At 42.1% G+C, this 22,484-nt stretch overlaps 1 protein-coding gene across 1 annotated transcript in view; it reads left to right on the top strand.

Moving 5' to 3' along the window:
- The window catches only part of TENM4 (teneurin transmembrane protein 4), a 593,945-nt gene that overhangs the window by 500,244 nt on the left and 71,217 nt on the right, over positions 1-22,484 (top strand). Inside the window, exons 17-19 of the mRNA XM_042862497.1 lie at positions 248-464; positions 13,689-13,808; positions 18,436-18,697. Coding sequence (XP_042718431.1) covers positions 248-464; positions 13,689-13,808; positions 18,436-18,697 — 599 coding nt within the window. The remainder of the gene's footprint in view (positions 1-247; positions 465-13,688; positions 13,809-18,435; positions 18,698-22,484) is intronic.

The raw sequence follows: 22,484 nt of genomic DNA, 5'->3' as shown, positions 1-22,484 counted from the left end.
CGTATGAAAATCATTGATCCATGAACAGAAAGGAAAAAACAGCAGAAAACTTGAAGGATTGTGGAATCATCTCAGTGACCAAGAGGGGAAATGATGCTCTTTTTGGAGTTTGAAGGGAAAATGCATTGCTCTATGCAAGCATGAAGTTCACGTTTCTCTATGTGTACATTATAAAGAGCTCTTGCACCCTGATTTCTGCCATGTTTCGTGTTCCATTTGCTCTAAAGTCTTCCTTATCCTTCTGCAGATGGCCTGGTGGATTGCATGGACCCCGACTGCTGCTTGCAGCCACTGTGCCATGTCAACTCACTGTGCCTGGGCTCCCCGGACCCCCTAGATATCATCCAGGAGACACAAGCACCCATCTCCCAGCAGAGCTTGCATTCATTCTACGATCGGATCAAGTTCCTGATAGGCAAAGACAGCACTCACATCATCCCAGGAGACAATCCCTTCGAAGGAGGGTAAGTGAATTCTCATTTTTCTTCAGTAAAAGTGTGAGCCACTTAGCCATGGTAAGATGTGAAATGGCAAATTGCTTTAAGAAGGAACATTAGCAAGATGCACAACACAGGAAAGGTTTCGGGGAAGTAGACCTGTGAAAAATTTTGGGGTGATCTAATTCTGGTGGATGTCTCCTCATCTTCAATAGGAACCAATGATCCTTATGGGTCTCTTCCTACTCAGAATATTCTGATTCAGGATGTTTCCATGATTCTATGGAAACTTAGGCTATTCAGTAAGAAAGATGCTTCTCTCCCAGGAGTTACACACGTCCTTCCTTCTCCAATCTCAAGGAATGAAAGCCATTTATTCAGCACTTTCCAGAAGTATTTAGTAGACAGCAATGGCAAGCCTTCTACAATGTTAAACACAGGTTTGACAGAGCCAACAAAGAGGGAAGCTAACACAAACTTTAAAATCTTTGGTATGGCTTCCAAAAGCCTAGATAAAATCTTGCAGTGCAGGGAGGGCTGTTAGAGTGACTTCTGATGTAAACAATCGAGTGGGATATACACTGATTGTAGTACTGAGACATTCTTTTTCACTACATTGCTCATCAAGAGATAGGAACTAGCAAATCATATGTAGCTCATGTCTCTGACTGCTTTTCAGGCATTTGTTTAAGGGCATGCCTGTCAGGAGAGACAGTCCCTTTAAAACCATGTGCCTGAAGCAGGATGCCACAATACATACCCTGGGGCATCAGCTTCTTAGATCATTCAGTGTCCACTCCGAATGTTGCCTTTCAGAAGTGGTGACCCTGAGCCACGAGGTGGTTCTCAACACTTACATTTGAACTCCACTGAATTCCACCCCATCATTAACTGCTTACTGTCAGCTTTCCCACGCACAGCAGTGAATAGCTTGGCACTGAAGCTACACAATCCTTGTGTTCCTGCAAGTAGTTATTTGAGTACTTGCATCTCAGCAGGCCTCTCGGGCCCTTTGGGTGTAACCAAATGCTCTTTGAAGAAGGGACATTGCCAGCATCCAGTGGGTATCACCCCCCATGGGTATTACCTCCCACATATTGACACCTTCAGTGGTCTACAGCCTGACCTCAGATATGAACCACTTGAAGGCATGCCAGTGTGGGAGGACTGGCCTAATGTGATAGTTTCTGATCTGTCTTGCTGCCAAGCCCTCCATGAAAGCTTATGGCAATGATTCAGATTAAGGCCAAACAGTCATTCTGTAGCAAACAGTTTTCCTTTGCCAGCACAAAGTTTGCACATTCTGGGTACTGAGCAGCCTAGGCTCTGGACTAAATGCTGGAACAGTGAATTCTCTGTTGTCAGTTGTTGTAATTCGTTGCTCTAAAATCAGGTCATGGAATACAAAATTGTTTGTACTCACAGTTTCATTTTTTGATATATTTAGGGTTGTAGTTCATCAGTTGAATGCACTGTTGGAAGTCTTTCCACAGTGGACTGTGGTACCAGGGCCACGTGTAACTGCCTTGTTTGATAACTAGAGTATTTCAGCAGCATGTATATTGGGTTTAACAATATTTTCTGTACAGCTAAAGAACTGTAGGAATCAACATGCATGCGTAATACCAATTTGCAGCTTCTCTTTAAAGGCTGCTGGCATTCAGCAGCACACAGAGGTTAGGGGAAGAAATGAGAATTTCTCATTCTACATTGAATTTGCTTCTGGGAGTGCCAGCAGAGAACCAGAAACAGTGTCACTTAGGGCCACATAAATTCCTAATGGAGGTACGTGTGTTTCATAGAACTAATAGTAGATCTCTATGTAGAAAGGAATTACTTTCCTTCTGTAAACATTCTGCTAAATATTCAGGATTCAGAAGGAGCACCTGCTAGCAGTAATGTTTATCTGGCATATAGATTTCTAGAGTGAAGGAATGCAGAGATTCAAATCATTAGGAAGGATTTTAATGATTACTTTTCATTAACTACAGTGGAACTAATAAATGGAGCTCCTTGTTCCATTTAATGCAAAGAATTACATAGATATAGTGATGACTGTAAAGATTGCCATTCTTAAAATATGAACATAGGGTGTATATTGCTAAATATGCTCTACAGACTTACCACCTTAGACTGTAATTGTCCTGCACCTTTCAAGTTAAAAATCTGACTCATCACAAGAACAGTTGCAGATAACAGCAGAGGACTCCAATAAAAGGTGTATTTTCCCACGAGAAAGCACTGCAGCACACAGTCTGGGTTTCTTGGTCTGTTGAGCTGCTAAAAATTACATTATATTTTTGGGTTATTCCATTGCTGCCACTGTGATTCATGAAGTCTTCTCCTTGGTGCAGATCAAGACAATACGCTGCCCATAAAGCTGTGGTGCCCCATCCCTGCAGTGCCCAAAGCCAGACTGGATGGGGCCCTGGACAGCTGAGCTGATGGGGGGCAACCAGCCCGCAGCAAGGGTTAGAGCTCACTGATCATTACGGGCCTTCTAAGCTAAGCCATTCTGTGATTCTGTGGTTCTTTGATTCTGTGATTGCTGGGCATGAGATATCCCACTTCCGTCCAGGTGCCTTCATGGCTGGAGTTCGATCCATGCCACTTGCTGTAGGCAGTCCCATAAGCAGAGGTGACTGGAGGATCTCCTGACTGCCACATGGCTGTTGTCATTCAGACATCAACGACATCTTTCAGATCAGAGATTTCAAAGCATACTAGTTAGGAAAGAGGTGTTAACGCCACATCCCATTTGCATTCCTGTATGGCCTATGCAGGAAGGGCAGCAGAGTGAAGATGACTGAATACGTATGCAGTGTCTTTCCCAAACTTCAGAGATGCAGCTTAGCTATCCTTTAGAGAGAACAGCCGTGCAGATCGCCTAATGGATACAAATAAGTGAATGCCTCATGACAGCTAGCCTTTGAGTGAATTTATTATTGAATTACACTCCAGCTTTTTAAGAACAAGCTGACTTGACAAGCTCTCTCACCATTGCAAGGAAAAAGAAAGACAATGATAAATTACCCAGATGGATAAAGGTAAAGACCTGATCTCGTCCAAAATACCAGCAATTATATATTATTCATGTTTGGGAAGAAAAAAATAATCATTGCCCATATTGAAATGAGTGTTTATGATGATAAAGCAAGGAGCTAAATTAAATTCTGAATGCACAGAATGTCTTTTCACATCATTTTGATGAACAGATAACAAGTGCTCTTCTGCTACTTGATCGTTTGCGTATTGATTTGGAAACCACTTACTCTTGCTGTTTGCTTTTTGTTTTTAAGCCATTCTTAGTTGTCCATCACTATAAGGAGCAGCGCAAGACGCGGTGGTGTCAAGTTGTTGACTTTCAAGTAGGACACCTGATATCTTTGTTCTCTCTTGAGGGGCAGTGTCAGAAAATTGCAAGAACAGGCTGAAGTCCTGAGCGTGGAGCTCTTTAAACTGAGCGTCAGCACAGGATTAAGTTATCTCAGAAAACCATATGCAGAAATGGCGTGGGGTTTTTTTTCGTAAAGTATGTTTGCAAATAAAAAACAGGTGATTTTTTAAGAAAATGTGGTTTGTACCCCTTATTGTTGGCATGTTTTGTGCATATCTATTTGCTGCCAGACATATTAACCCATGTCAATTAAATGGGCAGCTAGAAGTGGCCTGCTGCGTTATTGCCCTTAGATCAATTGTTTAAGTAGAAAACATAGTAAGTTTTCGTGGTTAAAGTTTCTGGGCAAAATGAAATCTGCACATTCCCTCCATCTCCTTGTGCCTCCACGTGGACAATGTGCCTTACTGACTCACCTGGAAAGGGAGCCAGTGTTCAAGGCAAGGAATGGTACCTATGTTCCTGTACCTGGCTGTGAGAATAGGATCATATTTTTCTGTATTTTAAACCAAGCTAACACAACACCTCTTCAAATCATCTCAGCTTCGCTGTCTTCCAAGGGCATCCTTCTATTTTTGTATCTTTCTGCTTAAATGAACTACTTATAAGTGACAGATCACAGCTTTTTGAAATATAGAATAATGAGGAATTTTCAAAAGACTTAACAGTTATTATTTTAGAAATTGCTCTCACATGCAGGAAAGCATACTTGTAAAACTTATTTTTTTCAGTGTACAGAGCATATGTGTATGTGTGTGTGTCTTTTAATGTTTGCCTTTCTCTTTTCATTTTAAATTATAGACCATAGCATTATTTCGGCTCACAGTGATTTTGAGTTCAACCTGACATTATTTCCATATAAAGAATTAATGCATAATATGCAGCTACCTACTTCCATTTTGTGGCGTTTGTACCCCCAGGATTCTGTGAAATAAAAGTTCCTACGATTTTTCATGTTTCTCCTCATAACATAGCACTATCATAATGTCATTATGTCCCCCTTTCACAGGTGGCAGTGAAAGGAAATTCTGTGTACAGTCATTAGAGAAGCTGAGATTCAGCTTTTAACAAATACTAAAAATTATTGAGTATTTATTACCAAGTGCTCTTATGCTGGATTTGCTAGGAACTTCTACAAGAAAAAGTCATACTTGACGAATTATGAATTCATCTTTTCTCTGTTAGTATACATTAAACTATTGATTTCTCCTCTCAGTGGGGAAACAAATGTTTAAAACCAAAAGAATATATAAACAAATACTGGCATTATATGAAGCATAAAACAGCATGCCACATATATAGCCAAGAAAACAGATTGGAAATGGAAAATATGAAGAGAAGAAGCAAAGATAAGGGCAGACCCATTTGCCACACTTAATTTGACAGTCCTGGTCTTTGACATGTAGATGGAGGCTCATGGTTCCTACGTCCATCACCTTGGGAGACCCACCTGGATGAGCCGTGTCTGGAGCCTGCAAGACTTTGAAGCTCTCGTAATGTCAGTGAACCTGGGAGCTTTTGGGGTGTGAAGCAAATAGAGCTCGAGCCTTCAAAATTCCCAAGCAGAAAAGCAAAACTTTCCTAGTGAGTTAAGTACCTCCCAGATCATGAAGTTCCTGCTGTGCATATTTGGGTTTTGGAGTCTAAACCACTCTGTAGATGCCGATATATTCTCTTGGATCTGGCACGTAGACATTTAATTAATATTTATTCCATATCCAAGATATGGTCCCTTGAAACAAGCAGCCCACACACCCACTGTTTTGTATTGCTCCTTAATAGACATACTGGCGTGATAGCCCTGAGCTGAGCCGGTAGCTCCATTCAATTTGATAACATCACTAGAAATAGCGTATCCTGTTCGATGGAATGATTTGATTATTTCATTATGTCTCCTCCAAAGAAAATATCAACTCATGGTTGTAATGACTCTCACATGGCACTTGGACCCATTTATCCTTCAAAAAGTTGGAGCTTTCTGCCCCAAGCTGCTTGCTGCCTTGCTTCTACACAAGTTTGGTAATCCATGTGCAAACAGGACCGCTGGGGCACCCTCATCCTCAGAACAAAATCTGTTTTCCTGCCTCAAGCTACACAGGACGAGCTGATCCCATTGGCTTTGCACTGCTGGGGTGATGCTCTGCCACACCAGATCAGTGCTGGGCAGCAGCCTGGAGCTATTGGATGCAAACAGCTGAGTCCTACTGAGGTTGTCAACCATTTCCATTTGTCAGGAAAATTGTGTCCTTTGAGCATGACATTTGCTTGTTAAATTTGTTAAAACCTCGTATATAAAAAATTGGTTTTAAAACCCCAATCATAAAATCTTTTCTATTTTATTGTATCATTTTTTTTCCCTAATTCCTTTGGATCACCACAAAGCTATCAGAAGGGCTGTGTGTAGTTAAAGAGCTTTCCCTGTGATCATCAAAACGAGAGCTCATCTTATCATTACCTGGCAATAATGTATTTCTTCTGCCCTGTTCAGTTTTGCTTTCACTGTGCCTTCAATTCAGTGGGAGGTATGGCATTTACTCTGGGTCTTCTGCAGAGCTGAATAGGTGGCCATACCTTATAACATAAATACCAACCATAAAATACTATAACACAGAACTAGCAAGATCTGCAGAGATTTTTTTGTGTGTGTGATGATTTGACACAAATACATTATTCATCTCTGAAAGTTATTGCTCTATAAAGTCTTTACCTCTCATAGAAATAATGATTATAGGATCACTTCTGAAAAAAATTTTGAAATGAGCATAATTCAGCATTAGGTGCAAAATTATCTAGCATCTCATGAGCTATTGAACCTGAAGTGGATTTTACAGATCTAACAAAATGAGAACGTGGTTTTGTTTCCTTGTAGGGCTGCGTTTCTTTGGTCTTATTGAAGTGAAGGAAAGAAACCAGATTTTAAAGCACTTCTTAGCCAATCACACACTGAATAAAGGGATTTTGCACTGAAACTTTGCAGTAAAGCACAGCCCAACTTTATAGGCATTGTATTTCCTAAAAAAAGCTTTTCTAAAATACTTTCACTTCCATAGTTATAGTTGGAGCCGGCTTAATAATTTCATAGACCAGCATTAATGTATTTTCCTCTTCATTTCCTCCTTGCTCAACATCTTCCCTGATTCTTTTATCCTCCCATCTTTCCATTACACCTCAACTGAAAAATCTGGGGATGCAGAACTAGTGCGTCAGTGAGGCACAGAGACCCAAGATGTTTTGGATGGCACAAGTAGCATTTCTGTCCAGCAGTGACCACATTGCTTGGCTGATTGGAGAGGCAGACTCTGCCTTCATTCTTCCTCCTTCCATCCCTTGAGAAATAAGGCACACAAGTGTGGCAGTAAGGCTCAAATATTGGGAGAAGTTTTCAGAACCGTGGAGACCTGAGCCTTTAGAGACTGAGCCATTAGGGAATTGTTTTGAGAGCAGTGATCAGTTGATTGTGTTTTGTAGAAGGGATAGGTGTTCAACTCTTTCCTCAAATGATGCTGTTTCTGGTTACTAACTGTCATGCAAGAAAAGAGTGTTCTTCTCCCTTTGGATCATCTAGAACTCCGTCACCAGTACTGCCAACTGAGATGGTTCTGCAGATTTCTGAGAGCCAGTTATTCACAGAGCAGAACAGGGGCAGATGCACACAGTGAGGAGCTGGAGAAACTGGACAGCAGTCACAGATAGTCAAAAAACAGACAAAGAAGACCCCCTGTCTTGATACTGCCAGGTTAAACTTCATCTAATGAGACGAAGATGCTCAAATCTGCTTCTGAAGGTGGTATTGTAAAATCTCGATTAATGAGTGCTTTCCTCCTGTACTTGGAATACCACCTTCTTTAGCCATGATCATATAAACCTCACATTTCTTTTTCTCCTGCCCTTCTTCAGGCAATTTAAGCAATGTTTTCGTTGGAACATTTTGTTCAGCTGTCTGTACTGTTTGTTTTGTAGAATATCCGAGAGAGCTGAGGGTTTCCTGAAAAAGGCCAGCAATGAAAGTCCTTACCCACATGAGGAGCCATCAACATCTCCTAACCCTTCAGTGTTGGGAACTTATAAAGAGCTTAATTGAGCAGGTTGAACAAACAGAAGCAGATCCTCTATCTTGCTGCAAACAACATAACGTTGACTTTATTTTACTGAGCCTGGTCAGAGCTCTCCTAAACTTTGCTCTTCATTATCCAGTGTTTTTCTCCCAGCTCTCCTGGGCTTCTTGCAAGGTTGAGTGACAGGATCTGCTGCAAACCACGTCTGCCAGAGCCACTTTAGCAGATCCCTGGTTGGGACTTGGTTGAATATCAACACATTCAGTCCTGTGTCAGATTGACATTCTGGTGCTCTCCTTATTGGCAAGGTTCTCTGCTGAATCTAATTCACAATTTCTATCCTCACTGCCCCACATGTGCCAAAGCCTTTCAGAAACTCACTTGTGCTATCCATGGGGGTGATGGAGTCTTTCTGGATGGCTACTTTTCAATTTAATTATATTTTTTTCATATGAGCATACCTTTCTTCTCTAACAAAACACCCTGTTATCTGTATCTTTTCCATTCTTTTTTCAAATCCTAGCTTCTTAATTCAGAAGACATCTAGATAAGCAGAGGAGTTGCCAGTTTAAGCTTTTCCTACAGCTAAACTGAAGAAACTAGAAAGGAATTAGCTCAGTTCAAGAAAAGCCTATCAAGAGATGTTTCAGCACAGTTAAGAAACAAGTGGGCAGAGCCTTATTTCCAGACAGAGCTTTTTTCACAGACAGCTTTTGAAGGGGATACTGCCACAAGCAATAAACTTGAAGATCTGTATGTTCTGCAGTTTTCTTTTCTTCTTTTGCCCTTCATCTGTCAGCTCAGGCATTCTCTGCGTGGCCATGTGTTTGATCATGATGCCCTTAGCTTCTATCTGGCATCCTACCAATTTTTTTGCCTGTCCAGGACCAGACAGCTCTGAGGTTGTTTCACATGAGACAGGTGCATCCAACCCAACATGGCCAAGGTGTATTTTGCTGCATCCTGTGTTCTTATCAAACAAAAAAGTAACGATAGCTAAAGCCACCAGCTTGTGTTTCTAACATACAACAGCAATAATCTATATTTATTGGTTACGTTTCCCAGAATGTCACAGATGAAGTACCTTGAGACTGTTAAAATCCCTATGCAAGCAAATAGCAGATTGGTACAACTAGCCTTTTCATGTCCCCTGAAGGAGATGTTCCTCAGTACTGATTTTGCAGGAATACTAGAACACACACAGACAATCTGATGTGTCCTCTGTTGCACAGGTCTGTAACAGAGAAGGAAATAGAGGTAAGACTGACTAATTTCAATAGTAAAGCTCTTACCAGCAAGGGTGCTGAGGCCCTGGCACTGCTGCCCAGAGACCTGTGGGTGTCCCATCCCTGGAGGTGTCCAAGGCCAGGCTGGATTTGGCCCTGGGCAGCCTGAGCTGGTGGGGGCAACCAGCCCATGGCAGGGGTTGGAAGTGGATGGGCTTTAAGGTCCCTTCCAACTCAAACCATTCTGTGATTCCGTCATTCTAAGAAATAAATTCCTAGATTTTCACTCCATGATGCTCTCCTGAAGGTTCCCAGCATATCTATCCCAGTAAAATGTGAAGTGGTAGATAAGATCAAAGAGATGAAGAGATTTATGACAGCAAATTGAAATACTTATTATGAGTAACTTGGCTGAAGCTGGCTAAGTGGTCAGATAACTATCTCCATACATCTGAAATCTTTGAGGGAGAAGGCACAGTGAGTTCTGGAGGAAATATTTCGAGGCACCACGGAAATTCATTGGGGGTGAGATTTCCCCTTGGCACCTATTCTCAGTCAAGGAAAGAATATACATTTCTGCCAGAAAAAAAAAAAAAAAAAAAAAAGAAAGAAAGAAAGAAAGAAAAAGAGAAAAAAGAAAGATTTAAGACGTGTAGAATTTTCTTTCCACAATGAAAAAATGCTCAGCAAAAGCAGTATTTTTGTCAGTGCCAAGCAGTGTCAGCAGAAAACATCTATGAATAAGAATTGTTGGAAGGGCCAACGTTTAAGTTATGAGACACTGGGTCAGAGTCAGTATTAAAGACAAATCCTTAATAAGAATCTGTGAAATGGCTTTTGGGGATTTACTTTTCTGGCTTCTGTTCTAAAACTCTTTAGGTCTGTTCGGATTTTGTAGAAAAGTAAAGCAGCCTATGGAACTTTACCAATGGGAATGTAAAGGTATCAGTGCAGCTCTGCCTACTTTGCTTCTGTGTCCCAGCTCTTACCAGGAAGGCTTAACTTTTCTAAAGCATAAAGAAGGACTTGAATCCCGGACTTCAGAAGGCAGTGGTATAAAATTGTGCAGTATGCCACCTGCAATAGCAATTTGACCATGTGTTGGGGTTTCCAAAATGTTTTTAAGGACAAATTAAAATAAAATAAATTGGGAAGGTCTGATTTAAAAATAGAAAACAGACGGAGTACTGTTCATTGCAAAACAAAAATCCGTACAGCCTCATGTGAAAGTACTGAAGGAAACAAGTGAAAACGAGACAAACAAAAACCAGAGGCAGGAGATAGAAACTTTTGCTATTTCAATGGGAAACCAAGACTCCAGCTATGAGAAATTTCATTTAGCTCGACTGTAGAAAACACTCTGAACTGGCAGACCTAAACTGATGGAATAAATCTCTTCTATTAACATGAGAGATAATTTTATGTAAATATATCGGGAGACCTAGCCGGGCTGAGCGTCTTAGCGGTACCACTTAACTTGTTTGTAGCATAATTGCATTTAGACCAAGGTCTTCTGAAGGAAATGGCTGACTAAATTAGCATTAACCAGGTTCCTGGGGGGCTTGGTGCATTGTGGGTAGTCGATCTTGCCTCCAGAAAGGACACGTTGACACTGGAGAAGCCAGCTGCTTCCCACGTATTGTGCTCACTGCTTTTCCCAAGCGGGGCAAATTTTATCACCTAGGGAAAGACGAGAGTTGAGAATCTAATCATACTTTGGTTTTCCTCCAGTTCCCATCCCTCCTGCCTTTAAGTGAATTCAGATTTGTGCATATTGCTCCAGCTTCTTTTTATCACTGCGGTTTGGGAAGGACATCCCCTCTGTGGGAACATCTTCCCCTACAGCACGTAAGTAAAGCTGTTGTTGTAGTCCTCTAGAGGACTGGTGGATGCAGCTGCTTCTCTGAGAAGAGATGTTAGCCTCATCCAACTTAGTGAGCACACAGATGTGCTGCGAAGCATTGGCTGGAGTGGGAATCCTGTCTCTTGCTGGAAGATGGGAGTTCAAATGAATTTGTTAGAGCTGCAAAGTTCTGTGCTTGTCCACACTGTGCTGATCCCTGTCACTGAAGAAATAGTTGTCTGTGATATGTAACAGACCAGATGCTTGCTGATATAAAGCACATCCCACCATTAACAGAAGCTGAGGATCTAGGCTAATGTGTTTGCAGTACTAGTTAGATGTTTGAAACTGCTTGGACCTGTTTTATGTATGACAGCAGGAGAGACACCTGCAACATTTTGCATGTTTTCCTTTCCTTGCTTTTAACTCTTGGATGGAAGGAACAACAAATGAAAGTGTTCTTTCTGGATTTGCAAAAATGTTTTCTGATCTTGCTTCTAAAGTATTTTAAAACATTAGGAGTGCCATTGTGGACTTGAATATGCAATCAGTAAATCAGAATGCTGAGACCCAACCAAAAGGAAGGTTTTGGTTTTCAAGCAAATTTGTAGTGATTATCTTTCATAAAATATCAGAATCACGGAATCATCTCAGTTGGAAAATACCCAAAAGTTCATTAAGTCCAGTCATCACCCAACACTACAATTCCACCACTAAACCACGTCCTTAAGCACCACATCCACACATCTCTTTAAGTTCCTCCAGGGATGATGATATTGCCTCTGGATAAGAAGCTGAGAGGAGATGATAGTTCCGAAGGGTATGGATGGAGATGGGGCAGGGTGGTGGGCATCATGAAAAAACCTGGGAAGAGAATGCCTGACTTCTGCTCTTAGCTCAGGTGTGAGGTTACACATACTCACTTGTGCAGAATTGCACTATGGTTGCTGACCTGTAGGCTTCATTGACATTATCCCAGGTATATTCTGTGTGTATTGTGATCCTTTAAGTTATATTTTCTGTCTGGTAGGAAGTGACACATGTTTTGCTTTGCCATACTTGAATATTGTTTCAGTTTTTTTGTGTATGTGAAGTTGTGTTAGAGCCTTCAATGAGAAAGGCAATAGAAATGTGAAAAATATTATTAACTACAAGCTGGGTCCAGGTCTTTTCCTTCATGACTCCTAGCGATGATATATCAGAGAAAATTCAGTGACAGAAAAATCACTTCTATTATCTCATTTTCCTGTGTTCTATTCCAAAATTGCCTAAGAACCAAGTCGCATTTCAGATTGCTGGCACATTCTGGTAACGCTTCGAGAATTTTTGATAATATTTGAGCTCTCCATTTACATCAGTAGGAGTTTTAAGACTCCCTGAAAAATAGTCTGTTTGCTGTGCTGTGGAAAATACAACTAACACAGCCTTTACTTAATAGAAATTATATGTTATCTCCTTGCATTATACAGTATCAGATTTTTAGATGGACTCTAAGAAAATAACTTGATCTTTCAAGTGTTTACGAAAGCAACTTTACAAAACATTGCAGGTATCATCCTTTGCCTGAATGAAGAAGTAAACTGGCATTTCTCAGCTCAAGTGAGTAGATAGCAAGCGCAGCTGGGATGATTTACTCTCACTGAAATCTGGTCCTGCGCCTGCAGAAACATTACCTTTCAACCCCAGCTCTCCACCAGGACAGCAGTTAGGAAAATCACTCACCGGCTCATGTTAGCACACTGACACCACTATTTGCTATTGTTGCTCAGAAAAGAATAGTTGCCCTCAGCCAAAAATTGGGCTCAGACACTCTCATAGACATGTGATGCTTTGTCTTTGCAGGAAGCTCTTCAGGTTGCAGCACAATAATGACTTAGAGGTCTGGAAGCAGGCTGTGGAATGAGAACGTAGAAAAATCTGTCTTTGGCTTTGCTGCAGATTTTCTGACTGACCTTGGACAAACGAAATGCACTCTGCTTTATTTCCTCTCTTTGTAAAATACCTGTCGTGCAGGATTAATCAATATTTGTAAAGATCCTTACGATCTAGAGATAAAAGAGCATAGAGTAATTGGAACAGATGTAGTCCATAAAATATTGCAAGCTACCAAACTTGGAAAGAAGAAGATGGGAAGGAAAATCCTGTCTTGTTAGAGTTCTCAGTTCCTCAAGCATTGTCGTGAGGAACCTATCTGAACCCAGAAAGTGATCTGTTATGTTTTTCACAACTGGTAACTTAAGGGTCTTTTTGGAATCTGGAAGAAAAAATGCTTTCAAGCCCATTGTTCATATTTCTGAGAGCTTTTGTGCCATAAATGTATCTGCTCATGACTTGCTATGTATCTGTTTGTTTTGATTACAACATGTTTTGCCCTTGGTTAGGGGAGTATTGTCAAGACACTGAAGCTTGGTTAGAGCAAATTCCAGTGTGATGTTGTGAAGCCCACAAAGGCTCATAGTTCATGAGGTAGTACATGCTGCAGCAGTTGTATTTTTCAAGAGAAGGTGAAAAGTGAACCTCAATCCTGATATCAAATATCCTTATACAACTCCTGAGAAAAATTTTCTGGGGCAGCAGGCCGCCTTCAAGGAATACTGCATGGCCCTATGCTTCCAGCCTCAGTCAGTGTATGCGTTGTCTAATTGACAGGAATTTCTAGCCACAGAAGTAGAGAAAAATCCCCTATTTGTCAAAAGAATGACTCTGTTATCATTTCTCGCCTTCCTCCAGACACGCATGCGTGATTCGAGGCCAGGTGATGACAGTGGATGGAACCCCCCTGGTTGGAGTCAACATCAGTTTTGTCAACAATCCTCTTTTTGGATACACGATCAGCAGACAAGACGGCAGGTAGGATATCTTTATAGGATTTGCAGTATTCAAGCAATGATTGAGCTACTAATACTGTCAACACTGAAGAAAAACTTCAAAAGGTCCATTTACTGTTGATGCATTTTGAAGATGTTGATGCATTTTTGTCGTTGCTGGTTGTTCATACTTGTTTATTATTACTGTTAACTTTGTAGTATAGACTGGAATCATTAGCCAACAATTAGGAAATGCACTGCATATGTACATAAAGAAAAGATGTCTCCTGCAGTTCTATTCTTACTAATTCATGTTAAAATAATTAGGAAGAAGTCATTAAGATTACAGTTGTGTTACAGTCAAGTGCTTAATATTTGAGCAATCACACTCAACCAAAACAAAACCGTTGCAAATTGAGAGTCTTTCATCTTATCTTTTGTCTGTCAGTGCTAATTGGCTCCCTTTCTTTTAAGCATAAAAATGAAACATAAAGGGTTCCAGCTGCACATGCTCCATGTACTGACTGCTAACCACTAGCACTTGGGAGAGGATTTATGGATTTTAGCACCCTCCAATCCACCACTTTCGTTAAAGGTTTGACTTGGCAAGAGAAGCTGGTAGAATTGTGATGAAAAAGAGGTACATGTGCTAGCAACATGTGCTGAATGCTGCCTTGTTCATGCTTGGGGTTTTGCACTTACTTCAACAGTAATGGTGACTAAGTTGTCTTATTGATGCTCCACCTTTTGGATGATGTGATAGTAACGTCTTGATGGTAAAGAGTGAAAAACCAGTGCTCTCCTTCAGAAAACACCTTTGGAACTGGTGCCTGTGTATTGCATGTAGCTTAGGCATCACTGCAAAAGGGAAAAAATCTTGCACATTTATTCTAAGAATATCTCTGTCAAACTCACTGAACGTACTTTGCGTGACAGTGAGATTGAAACTGCACTCTCAGCACCAAACTGCTCTGAACAAACCTGCACAAAATCTGCATGTATTAGAACACGTATATGCCTGCAAAGTCTGTGGGCAATAATACCTTCCAGAACCTTCTTCCATCTGCTTGTTTCCTTGCCCTAGATAACACACAATTACTTTGTGTAATATTTCCCTGAGATTGAAAGGACTTTGAGGGAAGGATTGTCTCTTTGCTTTGAGAAGGGGCCTTGCTTTTAACCACATCTCTCGCCAGCAAACATAACAGGGCAAGAGCACATAGGTGAGCAGTGCTATCCCAGCACCTTTGCAGTAGTTGTGTTACTATTTCTTTCCTGTAGCAATAATTCTGTTACTGCTGTAGGGTTAGACCAGGGCTTGCATACCATGTCCTCCCATGTCCCAACCTCTGGCAGGGTGAATGGGGCCAGGCTCTTTACAGCAATGCCCAACAGCAGAACAAGGGGCATTGAGCACAGACTAAAACACAGCACATTCTGTATGAACATGAGGAGAAACTTCTTTCCTTTCAGAGTGACAGAGGCTGGAACAGGCTGCACTCAGAGGTGGTGGAGTCTCCTTCCCTGAATATGTTCAGAATCTGCCTGGATGCTTTCCTGTGTAACCTGCTCCAGGGAACCTGCTTTAGCAGGGGGTGCACGAGGTGATCTCCGAAGCTCCCTTCCAACACCTACCATTCTGTGTTACTATGATTCTGAATCCAATGGCTTCCTCAGTAGCGAGGTCTTCTAAAAATTACCTTAAAATGTTCAAGAGCATTCAGACTAAAATTATCAGGGCAGCAAATAGTGTTAGACATCCTTTATTTCTACTCTTAGTCTTGTTCCCAATTTAGCAGGTAGCATGAGATGCGTCCCTGAGCCTTGCTGGGCCAGCCAACCAGCCTGTAATAGGAAGATAACATTTACTTGCCTTCCTTACTGGTTGGAACATCATTTATTAAATACTATTTGTAAAGCACTTTCAAAATCAAATAGAGAATTATTGCTATTACTGTTTCTATTATGTATTTTGATTGCTTTCAGAATTCTTTCTAAATAGAGCTCTCTTCTCATCAGCTTTTCCACAGTGCAGTTTTCACGTGATTGAGTCACTGTGTTTTAAGAAGTTGATGTTTTTAAGCAAAATGCAGTTTCCCCTGATCTGCAATAACGGGCTGCATGCATTGCCAATCCATAAGCCATACTTTCAAATGGAACCTTAAATTTGATCAAATTTGTAGCTTGTAAAGTCTATGAGTCATCACGTGGTTGTTGGCATGGTGTTAATAAAATGACAGGAAGGATTTCAGCACAACTTTGCCACTGTCACATTCAGCAACTCTGTCAGTGGCTCTCATATAATGTTCAAGACATGGACCTTCCAGAGCAGAGATGAGAAAGGGTTACACTTTTCTGTGCTTTTGGGTTGGGATTTTGTTGAGCCTGCTTTGTGGGTAAATAGAGAATTTCAGCCTTTGGCCTTCCTCTCCAGAGCCTTTTAAGGAAAATGGAACAATATGACTGTACAATAAGTGCAATTTTTTTAAGTGATAAAGAAGACATCAGAGATCAGGAACAAAACCAGAATCAAAAGTATCTCATTCTTTCAATCCCAAGACAGCTTTCTTTCCTGTTAAATTTAATTTCACTAAGGGAAGCCGGGACGAGGGTGTTTTCAGTTTAGGATTTTCTGTTTGGTTTTAGCTATAATCTTGTTCAGTTCATCAGGGGAGCTTCAGAGCTGTGACTCTGGGAAGAAACAGCTCGTGAGCAGCAGTTCTGTGTTCTCTGCATCTCTGTGTTTTCACAGCTGCTGGAGCTAACATGGAGGCAGCACCTTCTGCATGCTGTTTCACGTATGCAAGGAGGCAAGGCTGTGTCCCTGAACACGTTACCCCACCCCTGACCAAGGCTTGGTTGGAGCCAAGAATCACTCACAAAGAGGAGGAGTTTCCGAATAAAAACACTTTCCCACTTGCCGAAAAAAAAATGGGCATCATTTGTAATGCTTGTTTCTTCCCTCCTGTTGCCCCTTTTAGTGTCCAGATTCACCCAGCAAGAGTTGCACCCTCGTAGCTGAAAGGCTTGCCAGATGCTAACTGACTGTTAAAAATGCTCTCATCAAAGCAGAAATGCTGTGCAGCTTTGCTGGCAAGGAGCTGCAAGTTGCTTGTTAGGCTCTACAATCCAAGCTCCATCGGGCTGGGAAGCGGATGTCCCCACTTGAGTGGTAGAATAAACATGTCTTCAGGTTTCTAAAATGCTTTTCACTCCCTCCTATGGACTCAATTTAGTGTTCTTTCCTGAATAACTCAGTCTTTTCACGTCTGTGTTTACTAAGTGGCACCTCAATGTATTGTCTATCAGAAAAAAATGGACAGTGCATCCTTTGTTGCTACTCTGAGGTTTTTGCAGCAGACCCAAAAGCCTCATGATTAATTAAAAATGATAATTTTAGGGACTTCTTTCACCTATTTTATCATCTTGCAATTACGAGGTGCTGGCTTTGGGCTGTCAGAGTTCTTATGGACCTGGTCCTCGTGCACAGAAAAGTGCGTCAACACACAGCTCTGAAGCACTTGAGCGTTTCCACTGAAGATGGGAAGGCCTCCCCAAGCTTCAAGTAGTTCTGTATGAGACCATCAGACACCAGCACCAAGCACCTCAAGTGAGAACGATGGAAGAAAGAACTAGAAAACCTTCTGTGTCTGAATACATAACTAAGGAGAACAAACAAACAACAAAAACAAAACAAAGAAGCAAAACCAGAAGGTCTTCAAATCATGCTGATATCTTTCCCTTTCTCAGTCACACCTCTTGTTTGAGTATATACATAATAGATATATCCTGTGGTGCTCCACTAAATCGTCCTCTGGCAAGGCATGAATTTTAAGTATAGCACAAAGGAAATAGAAAACAACTTAAAAAACTCCATCCCAACATCTTTACATCAAGAGGAAGAATATTTCCTTTGTTGAGATAACATCCGTTCAGACAGCTCTGGCAGGCTGTCTGCTCACCCAACATGATGTTCTCCAACACTAACTCATACAGAAAAGCCACTTAGCTGGGGGTTGCATAGGATGAAGTTGCAGACTGTAGTTGGACCACAGGCAGTGGCTTATCTACCCTGCCCTAAACGATTAAGAGTCAAAAAGGATATGAGTGAGTATGAGCGCTGAGTACTGAGCACAGGGACAGCCTTCTAGTCTCTATTTCTTCCTTGTGCCTAGTACAGTGCAGTCCATGACTGGGCTCCACATGTTCCCTGGGTTGCATTAGGTATTAGTCAGGTTAGCAGTGGATGCCAAGACAATTTATGTGCTGGCATGTCAAAGAAACTACTTTCCAAATAGTTTATTTCATCGTGCAAATGGATCCAATCTGCGACTGTGGCTGACAAATACTCCAAGAAAAAAGTAAATGAGTATATATGGTCAAATAACACTAGAAAACCAATAACAAAGATAAACATTTGTCTGAAAAAAAAAAGAGATAGGGATGTTTTTATTCACAAGGGAACAACACAAAAAGATGCCAGGTTAGTTCTCCTGCCTCTGCTACTTGCTCTTACCCAACAAGAGCCTCTTCAAGCTGTAGACTCAGTATTTGTAAAATGTGGGTGATGGTATTTCTGTGGCCTAGAAGGACGATTGTTTTTCTCCTTCAATCGTGTTTTCTTTCAGGATGTTGCTTACACTAACTTTGCATTCCGTCTCTTGTAACAGCTTTGATCTCGTTACCATCGGCGGGATCTCCATTATCCTGCACTTTGAACGGGCTCCCTTCATCACCCAGGAGCACACGCTGTGGTTGCCATGGGATCGCTTCTTTGTCATGGAGACCATCGTCATGAGACACGAAGAGAATGAGATCCCGAGCTGCGATCTCAGTAACTTTGCTCGACCCAACCCTGTGGTCTCACCATCTCCGCTGACAGCTTTTGCGAGTTCCTGCTCCGAGAAAGGTCCTATTGTTCCTGAAATCCAGGTATGAGCTTGAGAGAACATCATCCAGTTCTTTTCTCTGCTTCTTTTGCCTACTCTGAGCAAATTGAACAATATTATGCCTCTGTGTCTTTTTCTATTCCCCTACCTACTATTCTAAAAAGAAACATTCCCCCTTTGCTTCCCCATTTCTCAGACTTTTGCCAATAGCCGTCTCTTCCAAACACACACTTAGCTGGAAGGGTTGTTTCCCCTTATCCAGAAGGTTTATTTCACCTTATCCCTGAGAGATGGAGACCAAACGCTTGCATCTTTCAGTGGAATCCTGCCTTGGCCTTGCTTTGATTTCTTTTAGCATCTGTGGTGGGTAGGTAGGTTGAGGCCTGATGCAGGCCACAGTGGTTTTCAGGTAGTTCTTTGGCATTCAGTACTCCAGCACCCCATGCAAGGTTTATGAACCTCTTCTGCTCCAATGCCTTTCTCCTATTCAAGAGCAGATTTAACCCACTGGGTATTACCCACAGGGTTTGAAGATGAAGCCATGAGTCTGCAAAGATGCTGAGATGCACAGTCAGCCAGCAAATGACATGGCAGAAGGCCAGTATACCAAGAACCCGAGTTTTATGCCATGCCACGATACCTACAATAGTTGGGCAAAGGGATAGGGTGGCTTGTCCTTTCTCATCCCCATTTTCCTTTTTTTTTTTAATGAAGGACAGTATAATAAAATCATAGAATATCCTGAGTTGGAAGGGAGCCATAATCATCACTGAGACCAATTCCTGGTCACGTTATATAAAATCATATAATCTAGTTTTAGCAACATGGTGTGAATCGGAGTATTTTGCTGAGTGGAAACTTGGATTTTGAACTGAATGAACCAAACAACTGAATGACCCTTCCTCTGTAAAAATACTCACTGTGTTAAATGTATGGATTAGCAGAATTCAACTTTTCCTTTCTTGGACATGTTATTCCCTGGGTCCTACATGCCAGTACTCAGTGTATCCTGGGTATTGCTTTTAGTGACAAACAGTAGCTTGCCAAGGTAGAAATAATAACAAGTGTAGCAACAAATTGTGTGCTTCCTGCTTGACTCCACTGAGGTTTCAGTAGCGTTAATGAGGAAAGAAGTCACTTCACATCTCCTAATTGTAGGAACACCAGGTACTGAACCAGGTACTGAATAAATGAAGCTAGTCATCTCATTACCTTTCCCTCTGGACCAAATCCTGTGAACCTTTCTCACACTTATTTCCAATTAGAGTCTCTGAGTTTGTCCTAGCTTAATTACTAAATAAGTCCCATGTCTTGTAATGTCCATCAAATTGCAAATTCTTGGTTTGATTTTCACATCTCTTTTTCTCAGTCCAACAAGAACTGTGAAAAACAATGTTTAATGCCCCTTCGAAGCAAATATCTGATACAGTAAAATTGCAATCAGAACTTCACTTATTATTTGGTGGGATATTTGTTAGATTGTGTTAATTATATCTATTGAACTCAAACATTCTAAAAAACTCCTCTTCAATAAGGATCCATCTGTCTATTGACTGTGAAAGTGGCCAGGAATGTAGATCATAAGCAGTGGTTCAATACAAATTCCTGACTATAAATATATAGTGCCATTTGAAACACCCTGTAAATTTCATGCATTATCTCCAGCTGCCAATCCAGAATGATTACCCCAGGACCCTTCACCCCCAGTGATTCAGGTGGAGACAGTAAGAGAGCTCCTCCTGCATCTGGACTGTCACAAGTCCATGGGACTGGACGGGCTTCATCCTAGCATCCACTTGCAGCCATCTACCAGCACTTCTGGTTATCTGGAGAGGTCCCAGAGGACTGGAGGCTTGCAGATGTGACTCCCATCTACAAGAAGGGCTGTAAGGAGAATCTGGGGAACTACAGGCCTGTTAGCCTGACCTCGGTACCAGGGAAAGTTATGGAGCAAATCATCTTGGGAGAGATCACACGGCTTGTGCGTGGTGTGCAGGGGATCAGACACAGCCAGCATGGGTTCGTGAAAGGCAGGTCGTGCTTGACCAACCTCACCTCCTTCTACAGCTGGGTGACCAGCATGATAGATGAGGGAAAGGTGTTGATGTAGTCTACCTAGACTTCAGCAAAGCCTTTGACACGGTCCCTCACAGGTTTCTTCTGGGGAAACTGGCTGCCCATGGCCTGGACAGGTATACTCTTCTTTGGATAAGGAACTGGCTAGACGTCTGTGCCCAGCAGGTAGTGGCTAATGGAGCTAAGTCCAGCTGGCAACCCTTTATGAGTGGTGGAGTGATGTCCCCCATCTTTTTTAATATCTTTATGACGTAGATGAAGGGATTGAGTGTACCCTCAGTAGGTTTGCAGATGGCACCAAGTTGGGAGGTGGTGTTGATCTGCCTGAGGGCAGGGAGGTCCCTCAGAGGGATCTAGATAAGCTGGATCACTGGGCTGAGGTGAATGGGATGAGGTTCAACAAGGCCAAGTGTCGGATCCTGCGCTTTGGCCACAACAACCCCATGCAGCGCTATAGGCTTATAGGAGATGAGTGTGGAAGAGGAAAGGGACCTGGGGGTGTTGACTGATCTCGGCTGAACATGAGCCGACAGTGTGCCCAGGTGGCCAAGAGAGCCAACAGCATCCTGGCCTGCATTAGAAATAGTGTGGCCAGCAGGAGCAGAGAGGTGATCACCCCCCTGTACTCAGCACTGGTGAGGCTGCACCTCGAGTGCTGTGTTCAGTTTTGGGCCCCTCGCTTCAAGAAAGACATTGAGGCCCTGGAACGTGTCCAGAGAAGGGCAAAGAAACTGGTGAGGAGACTGGAGCACAAGTCTTATGAGGAGCGGCTGAGGGAGCTGGGATTGTTCAATCTGGAGAAGAGGAGGCTCAGGGGAGACCTCATTGCACTCTATAACTACCTGAAGGGAGGTTGTGATGAGGAGGGGTTTGGCCTCTTCTCCCAGGCAACGAACAGGACCCAAGGAAATGACTGCGAGTTGTACCAGAGGAGGTTTAGGTTAGACACAAGGAAGAACTTTTTCTCTCGGAGAGTGGTCAGGCACTGCAATGGCTGCCCAGGGAGGTGGTGGAGTCGCCGTCCCTGGCAGTGTTCAAGAGGCGCCTGGATGAGGAGCTACGAGATGTGGTTTGGTGCTTGTGGTGGCAGTGGTGATGGGAGGATGAGTGGACTAGATGATCTTGCAGGTCGTTTCCAACCTTGCGATTCTATGATTCTGTGATTCTATGAGTGTCCTGCATTAGATCTGCTAAACCCTGTGAGTGTCACACATAACTTGGACATCCTGAATTGCACTGGACACCTGTAGTTATGGAATCAAATTAATTGGCATTCGTTTTGAGATGAAGGCATCTAAATCAGACGTTCACCTGCAGTTATCTGGATGTGTGCTAAATGTCCACACTCCCATTAAATCTGACAGAAATCTAATCAATACTGTCAGCAGAACCTACATATCAATTACGCTGGCCATCTTAAAAGTATCTGATTCCCACTGACAATGTTGGTTAGATGTCCACTATAGTCAGTTCTTAGATGTCTGCCTCTTATACACACGCTTGTATGTCAAGTGAATTTGGATGCCTTAAACTGAAATTGAATCCCACTCCTATGTTACCTGGGCAAGACTCTCCTTCTGAAGAGCCCACCTCTGCCTGCTGCCAATGGGGAGATTTGGAAGAACAGCTTAGAGCATTCTCCTCACTTTTAGTTCCAGTGTTTGTCTAGGATGAATCCCATGCAACATGGTGAACAGTACTTTACCCACATACCAAACGATTTAGCCAAAATCCATAAAACTGTGTTCATCCTG

The sequence above is a fragment of the Lagopus leucura genome, unplaced genomic scaffold (assembly GCF_019238085.1).
Source record: "Lagopus leucura isolate 7727_CA_CO unplaced genomic scaffold, USGS_WTPT01 Super-Scaffold_702, whole genome shotgun sequence".
Classification (NCBI taxonomy): domain Eukaryota; kingdom Metazoa; phylum Chordata; class Aves; order Galliformes; family Phasianidae; genus Lagopus; species Lagopus leucura.
Note: the sequence above shows the minus strand (reverse complement) of the source record. Positions and strands in the feature narration are given on the sequence as shown.